At 38.0% G+C, this 21,529-nt stretch overlaps 1 protein-coding gene across 12 annotated transcripts in view; it reads right to left on the reverse strand.

Moving 5' to 3' along the window:
• Positions 1–21,529, reverse strand: part of LOC121632655 (ankyrin-3-like) — a 161,747-nt gene that overhangs the window by 73,504 nt on the left and 66,714 nt on the right. For 7 of the 12 annotated variants that reach the window (XM_041974317.1, XM_041974319.1, XM_041974323.1 and 4 more), the window contains exons 2-8: positions 20,881–20,982; positions 19,787–19,885; positions 17,566–17,664; positions 15,476–15,574; positions 9,250–9,435; positions 6,439–6,462; positions 1,776–1,874 (exon numbers count right to left, since the gene is read on the reverse strand). In XM_041974317.1, the coding sequence (XP_041830251.1) occupies positions 1,776–1,874; positions 6,439–6,462; positions 9,250–9,435; positions 15,476–15,574; positions 17,566–17,664; positions 19,787–19,885; positions 20,881–20,982 (708 nt within the window). The remainder of the gene's footprint in view (positions 1–1,775; positions 1,875–6,438; positions 6,463–9,249; positions 9,436–15,475; positions 15,575–17,565; positions 17,665–19,786; positions 19,886–20,880; positions 20,983–21,529) is intronic. The other 5 variants (XM_041974326.1, XM_041974327.1, XM_041974322.1 and 2 more) reach the window with 1 other exon arrangement.

Below are 21,529 nucleotides of genomic sequence, written 5' to 3' on the forward strand. Positions count from 1 at the left end.
ATCTGTGCAGGTACAATGAAATCTCAAGACTATCAAGGGATTCTAGAGAGAAATGTGCTGGCCAGTGTCAGAAAGCTTGGTCTCAGTCGCAGGTCATGGGTCTTGCAACATGACAATGACCCAAAACACAGCTAAAAACACCCAAGAATGGCTAAAAGGAAAACACAGGACTATTCTAAAGTGGCCTTCTATGAGCCCTGACCTAAATCCTATTGAGCATCTTTGGGAGGAGCTGAAACATGCCGTCTGGAAAAGGCCCCCTTCAAACCTGAGACAACTGGAGCAGGTTGCTTATGAGGAGTGGGCCAAAATACCTGCTGAGAGGTGCCGAAGTCTGATTGACAGTTACAGGAATTGTTTGATTGCAGTGATTGCCTCAAAAGGTTGTGCAACAAAATATTAAGTTAAGGGTACCATCATTTTTGTCCAGGCCTGTTTCATGAGTTTATTTTTTTTTTAAATTATTCTGTTGAAGCATGGTCGAAAAGCAGTGTCTGACTTTCATTGGTTAAATTTCATAGAATTTTTATTACTTTTATCAGATTCAAGTTATTTCTGTGACCACTGAGTTTTTCTTTCATTAACTGAAGGGTACCAACAATTTTGTCCACGTGTGTAGTTCCTTTGTGGGCTTTTTTTTTATTTTTTTTATTTTATTTTATATCAAAGGTTCCAAAATGTACCAAAATCTCTATCAACCGATCTGTTGGTATTGGGTATTGCTCAGCAGTTAAAATGAAAAATATGCAAGTATGACTCCAATGTACTTTGTTCCCACCAAAAATATTATAACATGGTTGTTTATAAAACTCATGGAAACATCACAATTGAAGAATGTGCTTATACCTTTTTGCTTTTTTAGGTCACAACTTTTGCTGGGAACTTCAACCCTCCATAAGACAATTTTCAGTGAATATAAAACAAAGTGAAACAATATTAGAATAGAATAGAAAATACTTTATTAATCCCTTTGGAGAGTCCTCAGGGAAATTTGGGTACCAGCAGCAATACAACACCAACAGTAAAGCAGGATAAGCACTAAGATACAATATATACAGGTATAAAGTAAAATAGAGGCAATAAGGTGCAAGAAAAGTATAAATAGAATGCAATTTAAAAAAAAAAAAAAGATAAGTTAAATAAAATAATATAAACAAGCATTGCACACAGTAGAGGTGGTACAGATTCCCAGTTATTCCCAGTTATCCCAGTTATCCGGGTATTCACTGATAGGGGAGAACATTTGTGGTATAAAATACATATGTTACAAGATTGTTGATCGCTAATGCTTTCTTAATTGTTCTTAGTTAAGAAATGAAGCTTTACAAAAAAAATAATTAAAATAAAAAATGGATATCAGACTTTGGCCATAAGATCATGTTTAATTCATTCCATATTATAATACAACACAAACAATACACATCATAGCTAGACTAGCCTTATTCTAGTTTCCTAACAGCAATAAATAAATACAATGCTAAGTACTTCAAAATTTGAACATAATACAGCAAAAGAACACTTAAGTTGTGAAAAAGTTCCAGCATGTTTTCCCAATGCTTATGAGGAGTCATGAGCATTGGCTACAGAACTAGTAGACCACAAGCACGTGTATGTTTCTACCAGCAGTGACCAGAACAGGTGCAGAATCATACGCTAGATTCTTCTTATTGTCCCATCCTCCAATACGAAAATATGCCCGAGTACTTCCTGTAGCATACACTTCTAGAGCCTTGTGTGTGTGTCTTATTTCATCACTTCTAAAAAAAAGTACCTACCCTGGCCTTGAAGTCCACAGCTGCTCCTCTGTTCAGCAGGAGAGTTGCTACGTTGATGTTGCCATAGTGAGCTGCGATATGGAGAGGAGTGAAACCACTCTGAAAGGGAAGAGAGAGACGCATGCAGAAAGAAAAGCAATGTTAATAAATAAAACACAAAAGCTTACATAGAAGCTAAATCTGTCTCATAATGAGGCGTGAGCAAAGCATGATGGGACATTACAAAGAGGAGCAGCTGACTGAAAGCAGGCTAACAGAGTGCAGTAGACCTGAGCTGAGCAGAGGTCAAACATGCTGTTATAAACAGAAACGGAAAGTGGTTAGATTCTACTTTTACAACAGAATTACACTCCCCGGCCACTTAAATAGATAAATCCATTTATTTTATGAAGTTAGGAATGGTCAACTTTTGTTAAAACTATATTTACCACCTCATTTTGCAGTGGTGTTGTCCTGGATTTGGTTTGTTATATTTTATCTCTCAAACTGCAAACGTAATAAAACATAGTGACAAAAATCTTTGAGCTGGTGTAATTAATAGCAGATTTGTTTGTTAATATGTATTAAGTCTTGCAGAGAAACTCTACAGTTGAACCTACAGTGGCCACTGAGTGTAAATTTCTACTTTTCTTGAAAAATACTTAAAGCAGGTGTGCCACAACTAAACACTGTTGTAGTTGTAGACAGATGCACAATATAAGCAAATATAAGCAGCATCCTGTCACATGAAAACCAAGCAAAATAGATAATTAGGTAATGCTTTTTTTTGTTTAAATTCCTCTAATCCAACACAATTTCATCTGACAGGAAATACAGAGATCACACATGCAGGTGAGCATGCAACTATATTAGACAGATGCCACTCTATTTCTATTCCTTTAAAGAAAGTATCAGCTTAAAAAAACAAACTAATTTAATTTCAAGACACTGAACAAGCTACGAAAAGCATTAATTAAAAACCTAATTTTTTTTTCCTAAACTAATTCAATGGCGACGTTTTCTTGCTTGTACTTTTTTGCAGCAAAAACATTGAAAGCAGCAAAACCAATGTTTATAGCTCATAGATGCCAAAAATATTATAACTGCAGTAAAATCATGTTACACAGAGTAAAAAAAAGAAAACACATTATGTTTATAAAACATAATTGATCAAAACAACTGTAAATATATTCTGTAGCATAGCTAGCAGATGCAGTCTTAGAAGATTTATTGAGTTTTGATTAAAATATGAATATTTATGGCATTGCTTTCATTATACTTTGTTACCCATGTTAAGAGTAATAAAAGTTAAAAGCAATGAATGCAGGATAGATATGAATAACCGAACCATCCATCCGTCTATTGTCTATACCCGCTTATTCCAATGCTGGGCCGCGGGGGGCTGGAGCCTATCCCAGCAGCTACTGGGCGAGAGGCAGGCTACACTCTGGACAGGATTCCAGTGCATTGCAGGGCCAACACAGAGAGACAAACAACCACTCACTCTCACACTCAGAAGAATTAAGAAACATTTCATTTAACCTAACAAGCATGTTGGCTGGACTGGAGGAAGCCAGAGTACCCATACTGAACCCCTGCATGCACAGAGAGAACATGCAAACTCCACACAAAAAGGTCCCAGCTGAGGTTTGAGCTAGGGGTGTTCTTGCTGTTAGGCGATGCTGGTAACCACCACAGCACTGTTCTGTCCCCAAACAAGCCATTTTTAGTAAATAAAGAAAAAAACAAGAAACTAGAAGCGCAATCAGGTTTTTGTTTTAATTGAAGCACAACAAATTGACAACTTTCTTTCACTAAGAACTAAAATACTAACTTTACAAATATTTCGACCCCGATTATCTTCCTCCATCAGCCAGTTAGCTTAGTTTAGCTTAGCATATAACAGTGAGCAGGCATTTCCCTGTTGACACAGACCTTTGAGCACTGGACCCAAACTAACCATTCCAAAAAATCACAACTTAAACTTAGCACCTGTTTTTGACCATATTTACTCACTGTTGCTCATTGTTCACATTCTTGGAAAAAAAATAGGTTAAGTTAGCTCCTGCCCTTAGCTTAGCTAGTCATTAGATATATTACTGATCATGAAAAATATTAATATATTAATTAAAAAAATCACACATTTCCTGAGTTGTTTCTATTACATTATGGGGTTTGCTTGATTGTTATAGAATTAAAATAACATATAAACTACAGTATGCACAATACTGTTTGGCATGTTTGTAATGTTCAAGCCTAATGGGCTGCTTATGGTTCAGTTACAGCACTGGGCAAGTATCTTGTGGGCCAGCTGCATGGTTCAAAGGTCATGTTGATAGCAGCAGTGTTTTATGGATTTAGTTTCAGCAGAAACTGTCATTCAAGGCAAAATGTGGGTCATAAGAAAACTGCAGAGGTGGGTCAAACAGTCTTTGCCATTCAGTCCTCTCCAGAACTTAAAGTTGACATGGCACAATCATTTCCACTTATTTAATCCTTAATCGTGGGTACCAGAGATCAGCTCTGCATCCTTCATAACTAAATAGGTTGTAAATATCACTGTTTGGAAATAATGGGATATTTTTGACAAACATGCTGTGTTCCAATCGGACACAATGGGACATGTGTGTCCCAAATTTCCCTGAGGCTCTCTGAAGGGATTAATAAAGTATTTCTATTCTATTCAAGTATGACATCACCTCAAATCCAGTGGTATATGAACAAATATGAAGGTGAACAGCACCACGAACTGCCACTAACAGATATTTCAGCAGAATTATCAGTTGTCCTCACCATATAGAAATTTTTTTGAACTGTTGGCTTAGCAGATGTTGAAGTTTGGTAAAATGGCAACTGAAGCAAAAAAGATATATCTAAAATAATATCTGAGGTAATGATGCTTACACTTCGCCATTGTTACCTGACGCTATGTTGCATATGGGCTCTTTTAGTACACAATGAATGAAGTGAAATACATACAAACCACTTTATTTATATGGCACAATATAAAAACACATGGTTGCCAATGTGCTGAAATATAAAACATAACTGTTGAACATACAGACATAAAGACATTCCACACATAACCATAATTTCTGTACTCCGAGAGACAAGAATTGAAAAACAAAATACATTAATATGTCTGAAATATACTAAGAAATCTAAAAAACTTAAAAACTCAGTGAAATACAACAAATTAATTAGAAAGGTAGAATACACTAGAAGAAAATAAATGGTTAAAAAATTAAAATTTTTAAAATTTTTCATTTAAAAAATTAAAAGACCAAAAGATATTATAAATAAATAAAAGATTAAGAGACACTAAAAGAAATTAAAATATGAAGATAGACTAGAATAAATTACACAATTATTAAAGCACACTGAAAGTAATTAAAATACTAAAAATACATTTAAATACAAACAGAGACCCCACAATTCTCATGCTGTCCATTTATACAATTTCTGTGCAAGTGCTGAAAATAGCTTGATCATCTCTGGTTTTATGTCTGGACTTTGGAACCACTAGAACATGGGTGGCCAACGTCGGTCCTCGAGAGCCACAATCCTGCAAGTTTTTCATGCATCCCTGCACCGACACACCTGACTTAAACTAATAAGGTATTGTGCAGATCCTTATAGGCTGTTGGATCTATTTAATTTGAGTCAGGTGTGTTGGTGCAGGGATGCATGTAAAACCTGCAGGATTGTGGCTTTTGAGGACTGACGTTGACCCCTGCACTAGAAAGAGCTGATCTCAGACCTCTGAGCCCTCGATGAAGCCTTTGTTCTAGGAAGTTTGTGTGAGCAATTTCATGTATCTTTAGTGGCTGGAGAAGCAACAAATGGATTCTTGGTTGCCTGGTGAATAAATATATCAACACTGAGCTCATTCAGCAGAATGAAGTCCCAGAGGCTCGCAAATAATACCTGCTTGTTTAGCTAGGGAGGTAGCTACTGGCCCAACAAGCATCTTTTCATGACTTGTGTTAAATTATCATTTTATCCATTACTCATAGCACATGCTCAGTAGCCATACAGCCCCCCCCCCCCCCCCCCCCCCCCACCCCCCCACAGCAATAGTCAGTATCAATTATGGCAATGCACAAATGTTTGCTTTTAAAATGGCAGCAATAGACAAAGTGTACGCTCTAGCTGGGGCACACTACCTGGTGAATTTGACCATACAAGGAAAAGCAGTAACTATGACATGATAGTGGCCAGGTTGCTAAAAATACGTCCTGCAAGCAAGAGTTCAAGGCTGCTGAATAGACTTTCTTCTGCAAAAGAAAAAAAAACATGCGTCTGTTTTTTTTTTCTTCTTCTTCTTTGTTTGAAGTTTAAGGTGATAATACACTGCTTCATCACTGTAGATGAGCAAGAAAACACAGGAAAAACATGCCATAGGCCCTTTCAGAACTACCAAAAAAAGTTAAGTATCTGCCTAAAATTTATTGCTAAAAATAAAATCTCCCATATTTTAGCAGCAGCTACTGCATACACACAAAGCAACATTTAAATGCAAGCAGGCTTAAAAAACAGATACACAAGTGAGGTGCAAAAGCTTTCATGCCAGCATTTAGCGTTCATGCTAGCAGACTGAAGGCTTTGCAGTGGTGACCATGAGAAAATAGGAAAAGAGGAGGAGAAGAAGAAGAAAAGAAGAGAGGAGAAGAAAAATATGTACCTCTGTTGTCCTATTCACCATCATCTAGAAGGAAAAAGGGAAAGGGAAGGAATGGAGGGGGTAAAAAAGAGGAACATTGAGGGAGGAAAGTAACAAAGGAGACAATGGAGTGGTTAGTGCACCACAACAAGTACAACAGCAACACCGACAAGGTTGCACCAAGCTGTTGGATGGATATGTGACAATGTGGTTGTAGATAAAGAAAAGAACTAAAAGGGGACAACACACCAATACACACAGCTGGATGATAGACTGCATCCCTTCCTCAAGGCCCATTTACGCTCTACATTTAAGACAGATTTGAAGCCTTTTGTCCGTCCTCTGCATCTCTTATGCGTAATTTGGTCCATTTTTTCCACTGGAAACCGCGAGGCAGTGTTGGGCAGTATAGCTGATGTGTTACCCACGAAAGGAACAAAGAAGAAGAAACTGTGATGTCCTCACAGACCAACACCGTCTACTGCATTGCTTCCTTTCATGTCTCTTTCTGAGAATGTACATTATCATGATCTCCTCCATCGTTGTCATGTTTGCTGTTGTCTGAAACTGACGTCGGCACTCGGAGTGGAACTCTGCAATCTGAACTGGTGAAAGTATTGGCTAACAACCGTACAAACGAAAGGGAAGCGTGAAAGTATAAGGTCAGTGACATCTGAAACAGACGTACTTATTTATGTACATAAAGGGAGCATAAACGGACCTTTACAGTGTTCTGCCTGCCACACACTTAAACAGACTATCATCTACATTGTTACTTTTGAAAGACTTTAAGAGCTTTTTGCCTTTGTCGTGAGGCCTATAAACATTATTCATAGCCCTAAGTGTGTCTTTAAGGTTTCAGCATAGAAAATAGGGCAGTAAGCATGCTGTATTTTTTGGGAAGGAGAATAATACAGAAAATTATGGATTTTTAGAAGTATTCTTTATTTAGAATTATTCTTTATTTTCAAAAGGAACCAACCATATTAAAAAAATAAACAAAACTGTCTAATTTGCTTTATTGTTGTCATTAAAGGTATAGCATTTAAAGGTACATTTAAAGGTATAGCATGTAAGAATTGTTGCCATCTAGAGATAAAAATTAGCATAGGCATTCAAAACTGTGCTTCAAATGACAAACACAGTTTTGAATGGACAATGATCGTCAATAGCCAGAATTCTTCCAGACATAATGTGAATGGATGCAGTAGCCTCAGGTACAGCGATGACTGCACTAAAGATAACTACTTTTGGTGCCTTTTCAAGGCATTACTTATCAAAAAATTCTGTTGTGACACCTGTCAAACAAAGCCGGTACTGCAGTATGTAAAAGATGGACGGAACCTCCGTGACGTCACCCGTAGACTTCACTTTTGCTTCTGAAGAGCAAAGTGAACCTTGTTGGGCGGTTCCTACCATTGCCATTTTGGCAGCATCGCGCCTGCCATCGCTCCCGAAAATACAAAAATGGGCAAAGTGTTGAGCATGGGGGTGGATGATTTACGTCTATCAAACTCCGAGCTGCCTGTAGCTAAGAGCTAACTGAGCCAACTCGGATCTAATGTGAGCTAACCGGCTAACAGAGGTAGGCGGGCTAAAGCTAAGGTGCACTGTTAGCCGGCTAAAAACTGCGTTTGTGCTACGCTTTCCCTCCTTGCCGCGGATATTGAATACATGTCATTCAAAAGGACATGTACCTAATTCTGCCGAATTTCAAGATTAAATAACATCCAAATGGATGAGTTAGAAGAAAATTCACCCCCTCACAGTTGTCATGAAGGCAAACTAGACCTATTAATCATAAAATGGATTTTTGTACCAGGATTATAATGTGCTTTTTTCTGCTGTGAAGTTGGCCTTTGAAATATGGGAGTCTATGGGGATTTGCTCTGTTTTGGAACCAGCCCCTAGCAGATGAGGGGTGAACTGCAATTTTCTGCACTCACGCATAGGCTTCACATTTCACCGCCAAAGGTTGCCTCTTGGGTGGCACAAATATGGCAGCTGCCATGTAAGTTGACCCACAGAAAGTAGATATAAATGGCTCATTTGTAAGAGAATAAAAACACAACATTTATATTAGTTAAGTGATTAGAAACCAATAAAAATATAGTTTTTAATGATACATAAAAGTATTTTTGTCATTGACCTTTGATTTTATTACAATAAATTTAGGTTAATACTAGATTTTCATTGACTGAAACCAAAAGGAAATCAAAGTGAAACTGTTACAGTGACAGTAAATTGAACAAGGATTTTTAAGTAAAGAAAGTAATGGGTCTAATGCTCCTAGTGGAAAATAAGCCGTTGGACCGAGAGGATGAAAAAACTAAGTTTGACATTTTGGGAAATGCTTTTTCTTCCTGTGAGGAAAATGAGCCAATAGATCACTCTAATGTCTGCACGCCAGCAGCCGGCAAGCAGCTGTCAACACACTGCTACAATGAAAAGAATAAACACAATCACACCCATAATTTGCAATAGGTTTTATGACACTGCAAATGAGAGAGCAAACAGATGTCCTTCATTATGCTACTATGGCTCTTTGCTTTCTCAAGTCTCTTTACCTCCTGGTATATTTGCTCCCTGTGAGGATGGAGGAATTGAAACTGCTGAATGAGATATCCTAAGTCAGTCTAAAGTCCCAAAATGAGTGCTCTATGTGGAGGCACAGGATTCATATATCATGCCAGTAGATTTATATGTCAGAGGATACACTTATGTTTTCTTGCTTTTAGCTCTCTCTTAGTCTCCTCACGCCCATTTAAGGTAAAACCATTAAGGATTTGAAAAAATCATAAAAAGCAGCCAGCATCTTGAAAACAAACATACCTTTGACTCCACGTCTGCGTTGTGGTCATTCTGGAGGAGAAGGGCAGCAGCCTTGGTGTCATCTTTTCGTGCGGCGATATGCAGCGCTGGGAGGCGAACCTTCCCCTTAGTATCATTCTCCAGGAGAAGGGAAACCACCTGATCGTGCCCCTGCTGCAGTGCCACCGCCAAGGGAGTGAATCCATCCTGTAAACCAGGAGAAACAGTCAAGGAAAACACTGACTGCTGTGAAACCACAAGAACTGGAATCTTGGATAAGCTACTGTGGAAATGAGCTATGTGGATACTTAATGTCAGAACCAAGCTGTTACCTAAAATGGTTTTCATAAAGTGTCAATAGAGCTTCTAAGTGTATTGTAAATCAAGCAAGATAAAGCTGTGCGAACACGGCTGGTCAATATTTAGTGTGTAGGAAATGTAACAATGTTTTCATATAAATACCATTGTCTAATAATCCACCATCAAAGGCCCCTCTATTTTTCCTTTTGCCTCAATTTAAATTTAAAATGTACAGATAGTAAATTATACAACTATAGCTTACTGCTTTCAAACACATTCATAAAATGCAACTTTTTTTATTTTGCTTGTCTAAAAATAAAAATAAATTGACTGAACAGATTCAGGATGATGAAGTTAACTTTAACATGCTAACAAACAACAACAGCATGCTAATATCACAAAAGTATAGTATATTTCCCCCTAAATATATATATATATATATATATATATATATATATATATATATATACAGTATTTCACAGAAGTGAGTACACCCCTTGCATTTTGCAAATATTTCATTATATTTTTTGATGGGATACTGTGAACCTTGGATATACAGGACACTAAAACTAAAAACTAAACTTTGATATTCTGTATGTCAAAGTTTAATTTCTATAGTGTTGTCCCATGAAAAGATATAATGCATAATGATATTAATTAAACAGCTGCCTGTGTTGTCTGCCTGGTAAACAGATGAGAGACATACATGGTCAGCAGGGGTGCCATAGCTTCAAAGTAATATTAGTATCCCTTGCTCAAGTACTGCAGATTTTTCTTTTACATCACTTACTCATATTTTTTTTATACACAGGAAAATCTGATAGTCCCCAAAAAAATACTTGATGTTAGCTTTCCACTAAGTTTTTAGTCTCAACTATTTATTCAAACACATGCAGACTAATCCTTTTCTACAAAATATACCCAAATGCTAATCATATCTATTAATAGTTTTTAACAAGGTCCAAGATTATAGCACGTTTATCATTAGCTGAGCTATTGATAAAAATAGTCACTGCATGTTTCCGGAAGTTTAATAACTGGTTTGATTTAATAACTGGGTCTAGAAAATGGGCTGGATTTAACAGGGGATCATATTTTCAGCAAAATACTGGCTTGTTAATAAGCAGGTTTACAGCCATTTACTGCAGAACTGTTTATAAGCTTCTGGGGTCTTCTTCATTCATACTGGACTAAAAACAAAGTATTTTAAACATTTCTCCTCTCTGTACAGCAACTCTCTATGACATGGAGTTTAGCCTCTGTAATTTTTGCCATCTAATAGATTGTTATCTATTAATCTGAAGTAAGCTTTACTCATCACTTCAAAATGTTTCTTTTGTGGTTTTGGGGTATTTTAGCTTGTTTTTCTTTCTTTCTATAAGAAATTACAGAGGTTTTTGACTAAACTTAGACACATGGTGCTGAAACTGACAATAGGGTGCCATTATATGAACATAAAAAAGCATAAAATGGTCATTTCAAGCAATCTAATAAACATCTAGCATTTCAGCTCTATAAATACTTTTAAGTGCTTAAGTAGGGGTTCAGTGTCGCATTTTAAGACAAAGAAAGGAAATTTAGTTGCTAATGGACACAAAATGAGAAGCAGACAATATGAAATTAACTGCTTGCTACTGCTACTCACACATCAACACATAATGGTTCAATCAGACAATAAAGGGTACAAGAAGCAGTATCTATGAATCATCAGAGAAAGGGGAAACAACACAGATATGATGTGTTTATGTGTGTGTACAGCTATGTGTTTACACAGGACACGACTGTCTGGATAAGAACAACTTTGCATCACTGCATACCCACACATCAAAGCAAAACCTTCCCCCGGAGACCCTGTGCAGCACACACAAAACTGAACAGAAGAGAGCGTCTACACAAACAAACAAATAACACACACACACACACACATGCTGACACACATTTGCAGTCTGATGCACAAGCATGTCTGCAAAACACACACACACACACATACACACAGCCACACCCAGGAACTTAGGATCTTATTCAAATGCATAAATTTAGCTCTTTTAAGAATTTCAAAAGTGCCGAGCAATCCCAAAGCACGACGCTTCCATTTCATCTGCTTCATTATGGATTCAAGAAAAGAAACAAAGCCAGTTTAATGTCCTAAAAATACCCAAAAAGCAGCAGCAAGAAAAAGACACCAGAAAACAGGTTTTGATCTTAATCATCAAACTTAAAAACTTGCAGTGACACAGCATAATTTTACCTCACTGAAATAGCACCAACCAGCTTTAACAAGATTTTTTGTGGTAACTGGGACACAGAAAAAAAAAACTCAAAAACTAAGAACATATTAACATTTATACAGAATACACTGAAAGTAAACAAAATGTTAGAAAATTTAGACAAATATAGTCAACAAAAAGGTTAAATAAAGATAAAAAACAGAGGTTTCTCTTCTGCCTCGTGTTCTGCTAAAATGGTTAAACCTGAATTATTAAACACCAGAAGATGCTTCCAACATGGATATATATTTCCCCACATGAATAATTCACTTGGTGTCCCACCGGAGGAGTCTGCAGGGAGGGTGAAAGGAGGAGAATGGCAAGATGTGGTGGAAAACAGACTGAAGAGAAGGCGGCTGCAAACAAAAGATGGGGGGAGGAAAACTGCAGAAGTAAAGGAAAGATGAGGTGCCATGAAGCCGCTTGTGAAATGTCAAGGAAAAAACTCTGTAAACATTACACTGATTTACAAAAAGTCAGTCAGTAGAGGCAACAAGGAAGCAAAGACAACTTCTTTAAGACCAGCAGCTGTACTCACTAAACCAAACCTTATTTATTGATATCTTTGTCAAGCAATACTAGAGGGAAAACCACTCACAAGTGTAGTTTGTTTTAATAGTGTCATGACTATAAATATGTCCCACTCCTACAGTATGTTTACACTGCAGGTCTTTTGTGTGTGTGTGTGTGTGTGTGTAGTTGTTTACATAATTTTGATATAACCGCGATCACACTCCAGTATGGACAGTCTGTAGCCCTAAAAGCATGATGTGACGTCACATGCAGATTGGTGTGTTTATGCAAGTCAATATGGATGCTACAGCTGTTAATACATGGGTATGAATTTTAAAGTTTTTGGAACCGACATCATATAATATTGTTTATTCCTTTTCTTTTACAGTTGACCTTGCTGCGTTGTACCTCTTCTGGTGCAGAGTCACGATACCCGCCTTAAGCTGGGTACACACATAGCGATTTTTGGGCTGTTTTTGTCCCAATTTTGCTTCTTTCCAACCTCGGACGGCAAACGCCCGATCATCGTGAGATTTCCCTGTCCAATTATCATTTGATCTGTGGTGTGTTACGAGACGATTTGTCCCGATAATCCGCTCCGAAACGGGCTGTAGCTGACACTCGGGAACATTGAACATGTTCAATATTTCAGAGCCGATTTCTGAGGAACGCCAATGACTCATGCATTCTGACCATAGACTGTATATAAAAGATGGCCGAAGCCTCCTTGACGTCACCCGTAGGTTTCTGAAGAGCAAAAGTGAAGCTCGTTGGGCGTTCCCACCGTTGCCATCTTGGTAGCGTCACTCGTGTCGCTAGTCCCGGAAAATCCAAAAAATGGGCATTGAGGTTGAGCTGAGAGGGGGACAGTGAAGGTGGGGGTGGATGATTGAAAACCATCAAACTCCGAGCTGCCTATAGCTAAGTGCTAACCCCTAGCAATGGTAGTAAACCAGCTAACTGAGGTAGGTGGGTTAAAGCCAAGGCGCGCTGTTAACCGGCTAAAAACCGTGGTTGTGCTGCACTCTCCCTTCTTTCCCGCTGATATTGGATACCTGTCAATCAAAAAGATACGCCCCTAATTATGCAAAAGTTCAAGATTAAATAACATCCAAATGGATGAGTTAGAAAAAAATTCACCCCCCTCACAGTTGTCATAAAGGTAAACTTGACCTATTAATCCTAAAATGGATTTTTGTACCAGGCTTTAAACATGTTTATTTCTGCTGTAAAGTTGGTCTTTTTAACATGGGAGTCTATGGTGATTTGCTCTGATTTGGAGTCAGCCCCTAGCGGATGATGGGTGAACTGCAATTTTTTTTCACTTCCGCATAGGCTTCACATTTTACAGGCAGAGGTTTCTGCTTGATTCTGACTGCGTGGATGGTGACGTGAGCCGGAATGTAGCCAATCAGAGAGCGAGCTGGCTGGGGAACAAGGAAGTAAATAAAGTCTGTGTTCACGCCGTCTCCAGTCTGTTATTTTTTTTCAGTTCTGGCTTTTTCTGTTAACAATAGTCCCAAGACCACCATCATTCCCTCATCCCATATATCCTCTTCCATGCTGTGTGTTGTGTTTTCCGATTGTTACTTTGTTTCTTCTTTGCTTTTTGCCGGTTGTTGCTATGGTTCTTCCTCTGCGTTTCGACATTGGTCCAGCTCGGAGGACTAGACCGTAGATCAGTTGCGGAACAGCATCGTCATGTGTGTGTTGTTCTGTGATTAGATTATCGGAGCACACCACACACATTATGATCAAAACTGTTTAATGCCTGATTTTTTTATCTTCGCGTGTGAGGTCTTGAGCCAACAACTCATAAGATTAAAAAAATTGTTATACCAAGCTTTACTTCAGTAATGCAGCTGTCGGATAAAATGTGGCATGATCGTATAGACCAGGGCTATTTAATTCGGTCCTACGAGGGCTGCAATCCAGCAGGCTTTCCATGCATCCCTGCTCCAACACACTTGAATCAAATTAAATGGATCTAACAGCCAATCCAGTTCTGCACAATGAATCATTAATTTGAGTCAGGTGTGTTGAAACAGGGATACATGGAAATCCTGCTGGACTGCAGCCCTCAAAAGACCAAACTGAGTCACCCTGGTACAAACTGAAATTGCTTTGAAAAAGACTGGATATGTGTATGATTTAGTATCGCATATGAAAGTGGCCTGGGTCGGTTTTGAAAAAAAATCTGATTTGTGGTCTTAGGAATGTCATAAAAAAATCTGATATGGGCCAAAGGTCGGATCTGGACCACTTTTACCTGCAGTGTGAATAACGTTTCCTTAGTCTCTCCATTAATATTAGCTGGATGCAAATAGCAACTTTCAGCATCATAACATAGAAATTTTACTGGTGTATCTCGACTAATTGTAGTGCATAGTTTCCAACCTGGGGATCCTTCATGCCTCAGAATTGAACAATAAAGACTTAAAATAACGGTCCAAAGAGTCCTTAAGGCTAGCTTAAGGCTATTGTCAGCTTTAAGCTATTAATGTGATGTCATGAAAAATAGCAGAATTCAGGTAACGGTATTTTCTTTAAAACTGGAAAAACACAGACATGCTAAACCTTTCAATAACAAAGCTTTGTAATCAATGCAAATGTTAACTTAATATGCCACAGCAGTCATCTTATTAGTGGGGGGACAACAATACTCAGCAATACCCAACAATACTCAGACATAGCTGAAGAAAAATGGCCAATCTTCGGAGTTTTTTCCATGCTTTAGTCCTACAGAAGTAGTAGCTGGGTTTTTATTATGCAGAAGATGACAAGTATACATTATTTTACTTGCTCACGTCACACATATTGCTGTTTTCTTCCTGTGTAGGATGCTGAAGACAGCCAACATCACTGACTGAATACATCATCACACCGAACAGCTGCTGACTTCACTCATTCATTGCTTCCTGACAACAGATTCATCTAAGAAAATTGTAAACATCTCCAAAATTAGCTGCTGATGACAGGCGCCTGCTTACCATTTGCAATGAAGAAACCTCTGGTCATAATATCTCAATGTAATTACAGGGAGGCTAAATGACGGCTGGGACAAAGGGTATCTATTAGAAGCTGTTATGGGCAGGGGAGTGTGTGTGCAAACAGGCATTAGTGTAAGTGTGTATAAACTGTTTATGTCTGCGATGGTGTGTCTTTACCTCAGTGGCGATGCTCTGACTGGAGCCGTTGTCGAGTAAAAACTGCACCACCTCCATGTGATTCTCCTGAGCCGCCATGTACAGCGGAGTGAAGCCATTCTGGAAAGAAACAAAATGCAGAAAGGTCAAAAGGTCTGCTTCACTCAAGTGTCTGAACATTAGATAGTTTACACAACAGGAACAAATACCCCTGAATCTTATAATTGATTCTGTAAAAGGTATTTTTAATGAATAATAAATGATCCCTTGCTGTAAACGAACACTAACAAAACATTTGAAGACTCACAGCAAACAGCGTAACATGTAAAGCTACATGTTAGGACTGAAACACAACACCAGTAATCATACTGACTTCAAAGCCGGGTTAAGGGATACAGTATGTTGATCTATCTAGTCAATGTCTCTGCTTGCATTAGGTCACCGTGGGCAGTGCTGGGAATCAATAAGTGCATTAGGGCAAAACTGGAGTTACAGATTTTAGATAAATTACCTTCACTTGTCAACTGTTTCATTGACTGGATCATGTTTTAGATCCATAAAAAGATTTTCTAATTAAATTTAAGTATAATTTGCTTGATCATCATTTTGTATACCACAGTTATTAACTGTACTACGCTTAATCACGTTAGCCTTCTGAGAGTAAGAATGTTTTCAAAGCAGAGAGCTCTCATGTTGAACATACTGTCACCTCTACACATACCTCACACCTGATAGCAGTGTAGATATAAAGGTGACACAGAGCTGAGGTTCAAGGACTGTGTATTTGTGCTCAAGTTAGCTTTTGTGTGGTGCGATACTCGAACATTAAAGATCTCCAAAGCGCCACAGGGATCCAATAATGATTCAGTATGCAAACAAGCTCCTCCTGCTTCTTTTGTCATTACTCTGGATTTGCTGCATCAACCACATAAAATAAACTTCACAAAAAAAAATCACTTTGTATGACTAAATATTGAATAGAAATTAAACAGAATTAACCTCTTATGGCATGGAGTGACACATTTTTTAACAATACTGATAAAATGAGGAAAAACTGAAGGTTTAAACTCTAAAATGGTTTAAGAAATGAAACAGTCCAGAAAACCATTAGGTTTTAAAAGGGCTGTTTTAAACTAAACCTTAGGTCCCAACAAGGGTTTAAAAAGTACAAATGCATTTGCTTTTTTGGTCTTTTCCTGGTCTTGCATAGTATGTACAGGCCTTTTTATTTATTTAACTTTTTAACTTTCCACTTTTTATTGGATTTAATCATCAAATCCATATTAAAATGTATATTTCAGGTTGGGTGATTAATGAGATTTGTGTGAATTTATCAGTGTGACTACAATAAAACACTGCTGCACCACTCATGCATAATGGTTTATGAAGGATGCTGTGGCCCTACCCGATCGGAACATTAATGGAAGATTTAGGGGTAACAAGTGTTCAGGGGCCACAGAAATCTCCTTACACATGAGCATGTCCATATTTCTGCCAGAAACAGCATTTTCTTGCTCTTCATTTTGATTGCAGGCATCACTCATTGTAAAGAGCCACAGATCCACAGGCTCATTTGCATCAACATCTATGATGCATTCTGTATTTGTCATTTATGGCTTAATGTGGGTGTGAAGAAGGTGGGATATGAAGCTGATCCACATGTGCACTTGAATTTATAAAAGGGAACATTGTCTGCAGATGGCCATTTGCACAATTATCATTCAGAGCCCTACACTCTCTGCTTTTAGTATTGATCCAACACACTCCTTTATAAATGAGGCCACTGTTACTCTAAGAAATTGCAGTCCAGAGCAGCACTGAAAATTAGAGCTCATCAATACTGGCATATTTTTCTTCCTCTCAACAGCTCCTGGCAAGACTTTGACATTGACATTATGGTTGCTGTGGCAACAGTCTACTATGTGTGTCTGTGCTGACTATTGAATGTGGACTAAACTGTGCTGCAGAGCTGCTGACACAGCACACAAACAGACACACAGAATTGGGCACTGTGTCCACAATAGTTATGTACACATTCATCTGCATGAATGCACACACTCAAACGTGGTTTCACAGTAAGAGAGCATTGTGATTGTGTGTGTATGTTTTACCTGAGACTGTGCGTTGACATTTGCACCGTTTGTGACGAGCTCCTTCACCACCTCTGTCTGCCCAGCGAGGGAAGCTATGTGGAGTGCAGTGTTTCCTTTCTGTTTTCAAAGGGACAAGAAAAGAGTTTGAGTCATTAGAAATGATAACTTCATCCTAAGTGTGTGCACAGAAGTTCATCTATCTGAACAAAGGGATAAGAATGTAACTCATCTTCATCAGTCACACAAAGGAAGTGTTTATTATTAGATTATGTAAACAGCATAATGTGATATGTTTTTTTATCTCATTATAAAAACAAAAAACATTTAACACACCTAGATTTCCCTCCCATACTCTGTTTTCATGTATACACACCCGTAAATGTGATTTATTTTGTTCTTTTACATCTATGCATGTGTGGGAAAAAAAAAAAAAAAAAAAAAAAAAATTATATATATATATATATATATATATATATTGGAAGACCAGATGACTGTAAGGAAATAGCAGAAGACCCATCAAGACATAGGGCAGAAACTTGCCATATGAAAACCAACTGACATTTTCTCCTCATGGAGTATAAATGAAGGACAGCAGCAGCATGCAGCTTATTTTGCAGGACTATTAGCTCAGACATTAGGACGGATTATACTAACCAGCGTAGGTGCCACCATGTTCAACAAAAAAAGACGTTGTTTTGGAAGTAACAGGAAGTTTGGGTCTTGCATTAGTACATTCTTACATCTTCAGAAGGAAAACCGATAACGGACCGAAAGATGTAAAATGTTATCCCATTTCTGCAGTGCATGTAAACACATCACATCTGATTACTGAAACTAACAGATTTTTATCAGATTTTAATGGTAATGTAAATGGGCTCAATATTTTATCTCATCCATCTTGTGCAAAATTAAAGTGGTGTTGCAAAACCTGTAAGTTTACTTGCTTGGAATAACAATAAACTTTACAACATGGTTGGACGACAACACACAGTCTTCTTCTTGTGTCTGTATTTCTTATGAAATTAAATAAAAGTCATGAGAGTGGAGACAAAAACAGAAAGCAGCAGGGTTGTATGTGAGAAATGTGGTAAAGCTGTGTAGCACACATAAACCCTGGGATGGACCCACCTGTTGTACTGTTTGTGTCTCAGCTATAGAAAGCAGCTGTTGCCATGTTGTCATTTTTCCATTTACTGTAACTGAAACCCACTTCACTACATTACAACATGAGCCCATGATTTTATGTAGGCATACAGGATGTGCATAAAGTGTTGTTACAGAGAAAATAAAAATGGATGGATGTAAAACATGAATGTCAGAATATAAACCAACAAGATGGGTTAATGGTTAGTGTACATACCACACGTGGGAATAAACTGCACACGTCATTTCCCAACTCTCTGCCGTGTCTATATGCACACTCCAAAGCCAGAAAGTTATTTATTGTCTGACAGCAGGTTGATTCATCTTAGAATTTTGTCAGGTCAGAGTTTTGAAGAACAGAAATGTATTCAGAGAAGTTAACCAGCTCATTTGTGAAAGCTCTTTGGAAACCAGAAGTACCAGAAGTCTGGCCAGTTTCACTGTTTCACAAATTTTCTTAATCCTCAGACAGGAATAGTTGTTTTTTTTTTTTTAATGCTGGACTTTTCATGTCATTTCAAACACCTACATTATAACAAGAAAATCCACCTGTGGGGAGCACTTAAAGTCACTTGTTGTTAAGGGACAACGCAAACTGCGACACTACTATGCAGCCTATGTCCATCTGTCAGGAGTTGACTTAATTAACCTTTACCTATATATATATACAGTATATATATATATGTACACTGTAGTTTTCTCATCTTAGCAACTGATGATTAGGACAAGCAAGCAAGGTGATGTATTTACAGGCTTTCAGTATTTAATTTCTTTTCCTCACAGGGGGTTGGGGAGGGGTGGGCAAATTTACTGTGAAGTATTGCATCTCTACTTATCTCTGTCTCACCATTTACATGCAGCACATCACCAAGAAATTTCTTAATGTAGTAAAATATATGTCACAAACATGACAGGTCAGACTTTCACTAGACCAGAACTCATCCTCTCCACTAACATTCATCTCCTCAGCTGCTGCTTAAGCAATGTGACTTTGAGAAGGAGCTGATTCAGCAGACTGTGTGTGAAGTCATGCATGCACTTTGTGGTAGCCACTGTGTGTGTATGTGTGTTTATGTGACTCCTGGTGGGTATGCACCTTGGTGGCTGCGTCCACGTTGGCGCCGTGCTTGATGAGCTCAGCCACCACTTCCACATGGCCCTCTTTTGAGGCCAGATGGAGAGCGTTCAGACCATTCTGGAAAAAAGAAAGAAAGGAAGCAGTGAATAAAGTGTAGAAATAAAGAAAATGTGTAGGTTTAGTAGGTTTTATGACCTTTTGTTGGGTAACTATGGTATTGTAATAAGTTGAGTCTTTTATATGAAACAGGCTAGAAAAAACACGAGTGCCTGGAGGGGACATGTTGACAATCAAACAACCAATCACACTTGCTTCTAAGGAGAATTTAGAAACACCAATTAACCTAACAGAACCTGAAAAATATGTTTTCAAAACCCCCAAAAATTTCAAATCAGGAACCTTCTTGCTAACCACCACATCACTGTGCAGTCACAACTACGATCCACTTAAACTGTATTAATTAAATAATCATCTAATAACTGTGTTGAAATAATGATAATGTTAAAAAAGTGGCTAAGATAAGACAATCATTAGATTCCATCAAATTATCTCTTCAGTTCAGTACCTCTTCCTGAACATGCACAGGGTGGTGGGTGACAGTGGAGAAGAAAAACTCCCTTTTAACAGGAAGAAAATCCTTCAACAGACTGACTTAGGAAAGGCAGCCATCTGCTTCACTGGTTGGGAGTGGAGAGGACAGGAAGGAGGTGTAAACAAGCACCACTACTCAAAATCAAAGATTTATAAACAAAAATTAAACGGAATGGTGGCAAAATTAATGAATTTATTTATTATCGGTACCGTTTTGTTCATTAAGGGTTACTGGTAAGCTGGAGCCTATCCCAGCATTTTAGCAGGCAAGAGGAAGGGTACACCCATCTCAGGGCCAACATAGATATGGACAAACAACCATTCACACATGCATGCACTCCTAGGGAGAATTTAGAGTGACTGATTTATGGCGTTACATCTCAGCCAGATACCGCGAGGGAGCATATTTATCAAGTCAACAGTGCGTTTCTTTATCCAGAGAGTGCATTGCTCTGATTGCAGGAGTTTTTAATTATTCGAATGCCATCATCCTGTTTAAGCTGATAGAATTATGCACCCACCTGATTACAAATATTGATGTCAACTCCATTCTTCAGGTATTCCAAAGCTTTCTCTAGATTTCCGGCCCTAGCTGCTCGCAGATAGCAGGCGTTGACATCTGTCTGCAGAACACAAACATAGAAAAAGGGTTAGTCAGCTCAACTTTACAAATGAAACACAGACACACACACACAAAAAAAGCACTGATTCGAAACCAGACGAATCTTTTGATCTGATTGTGAGCAAAGGGGAACAAATTATTATACAACTGCAGTTATACATTTTCATTAACTCGGAGCTCCTTCTGGCCTTGTTTTAATTATTAATTTAAAAATATGAGGAAATACTGCAGCATGGGTCAGAAGCTATTATCCACCTGTATGCGTCATGCATCCACATGAGGCTCTGCACTGAGATAAATTGAGTAAATCCCTTAAAGCTTGTATGTTATTAGCTGAAGAAAAAAACGGGGTAAAGTTTGGGTCATAAGCCCTTTGAGAGCTCACAGAAGCTGAATGAGAGTAAAAACATGGGAATGGTTTAGATGGCTGGTTTGAGGAAAAGAAAATGAGAGTATAGTTTTCATCAAGCCTGCTTGTTTAAACTGCATTACTATCTTTCTGTATGAAGCTAACATGTTTATTTTCATATGACTTTAAATAATATGAC

Source organism: Melanotaenia boesemani, chromosome 21 (assembly GCF_017639745.1).
Source record: "Melanotaenia boesemani isolate fMelBoe1 chromosome 21, fMelBoe1.pri, whole genome shotgun sequence".
In the NCBI taxonomy this organism is placed as follows: domain Eukaryota; kingdom Metazoa; phylum Chordata; class Actinopteri; order Atheriniformes; family Melanotaeniidae; genus Melanotaenia; species Melanotaenia boesemani.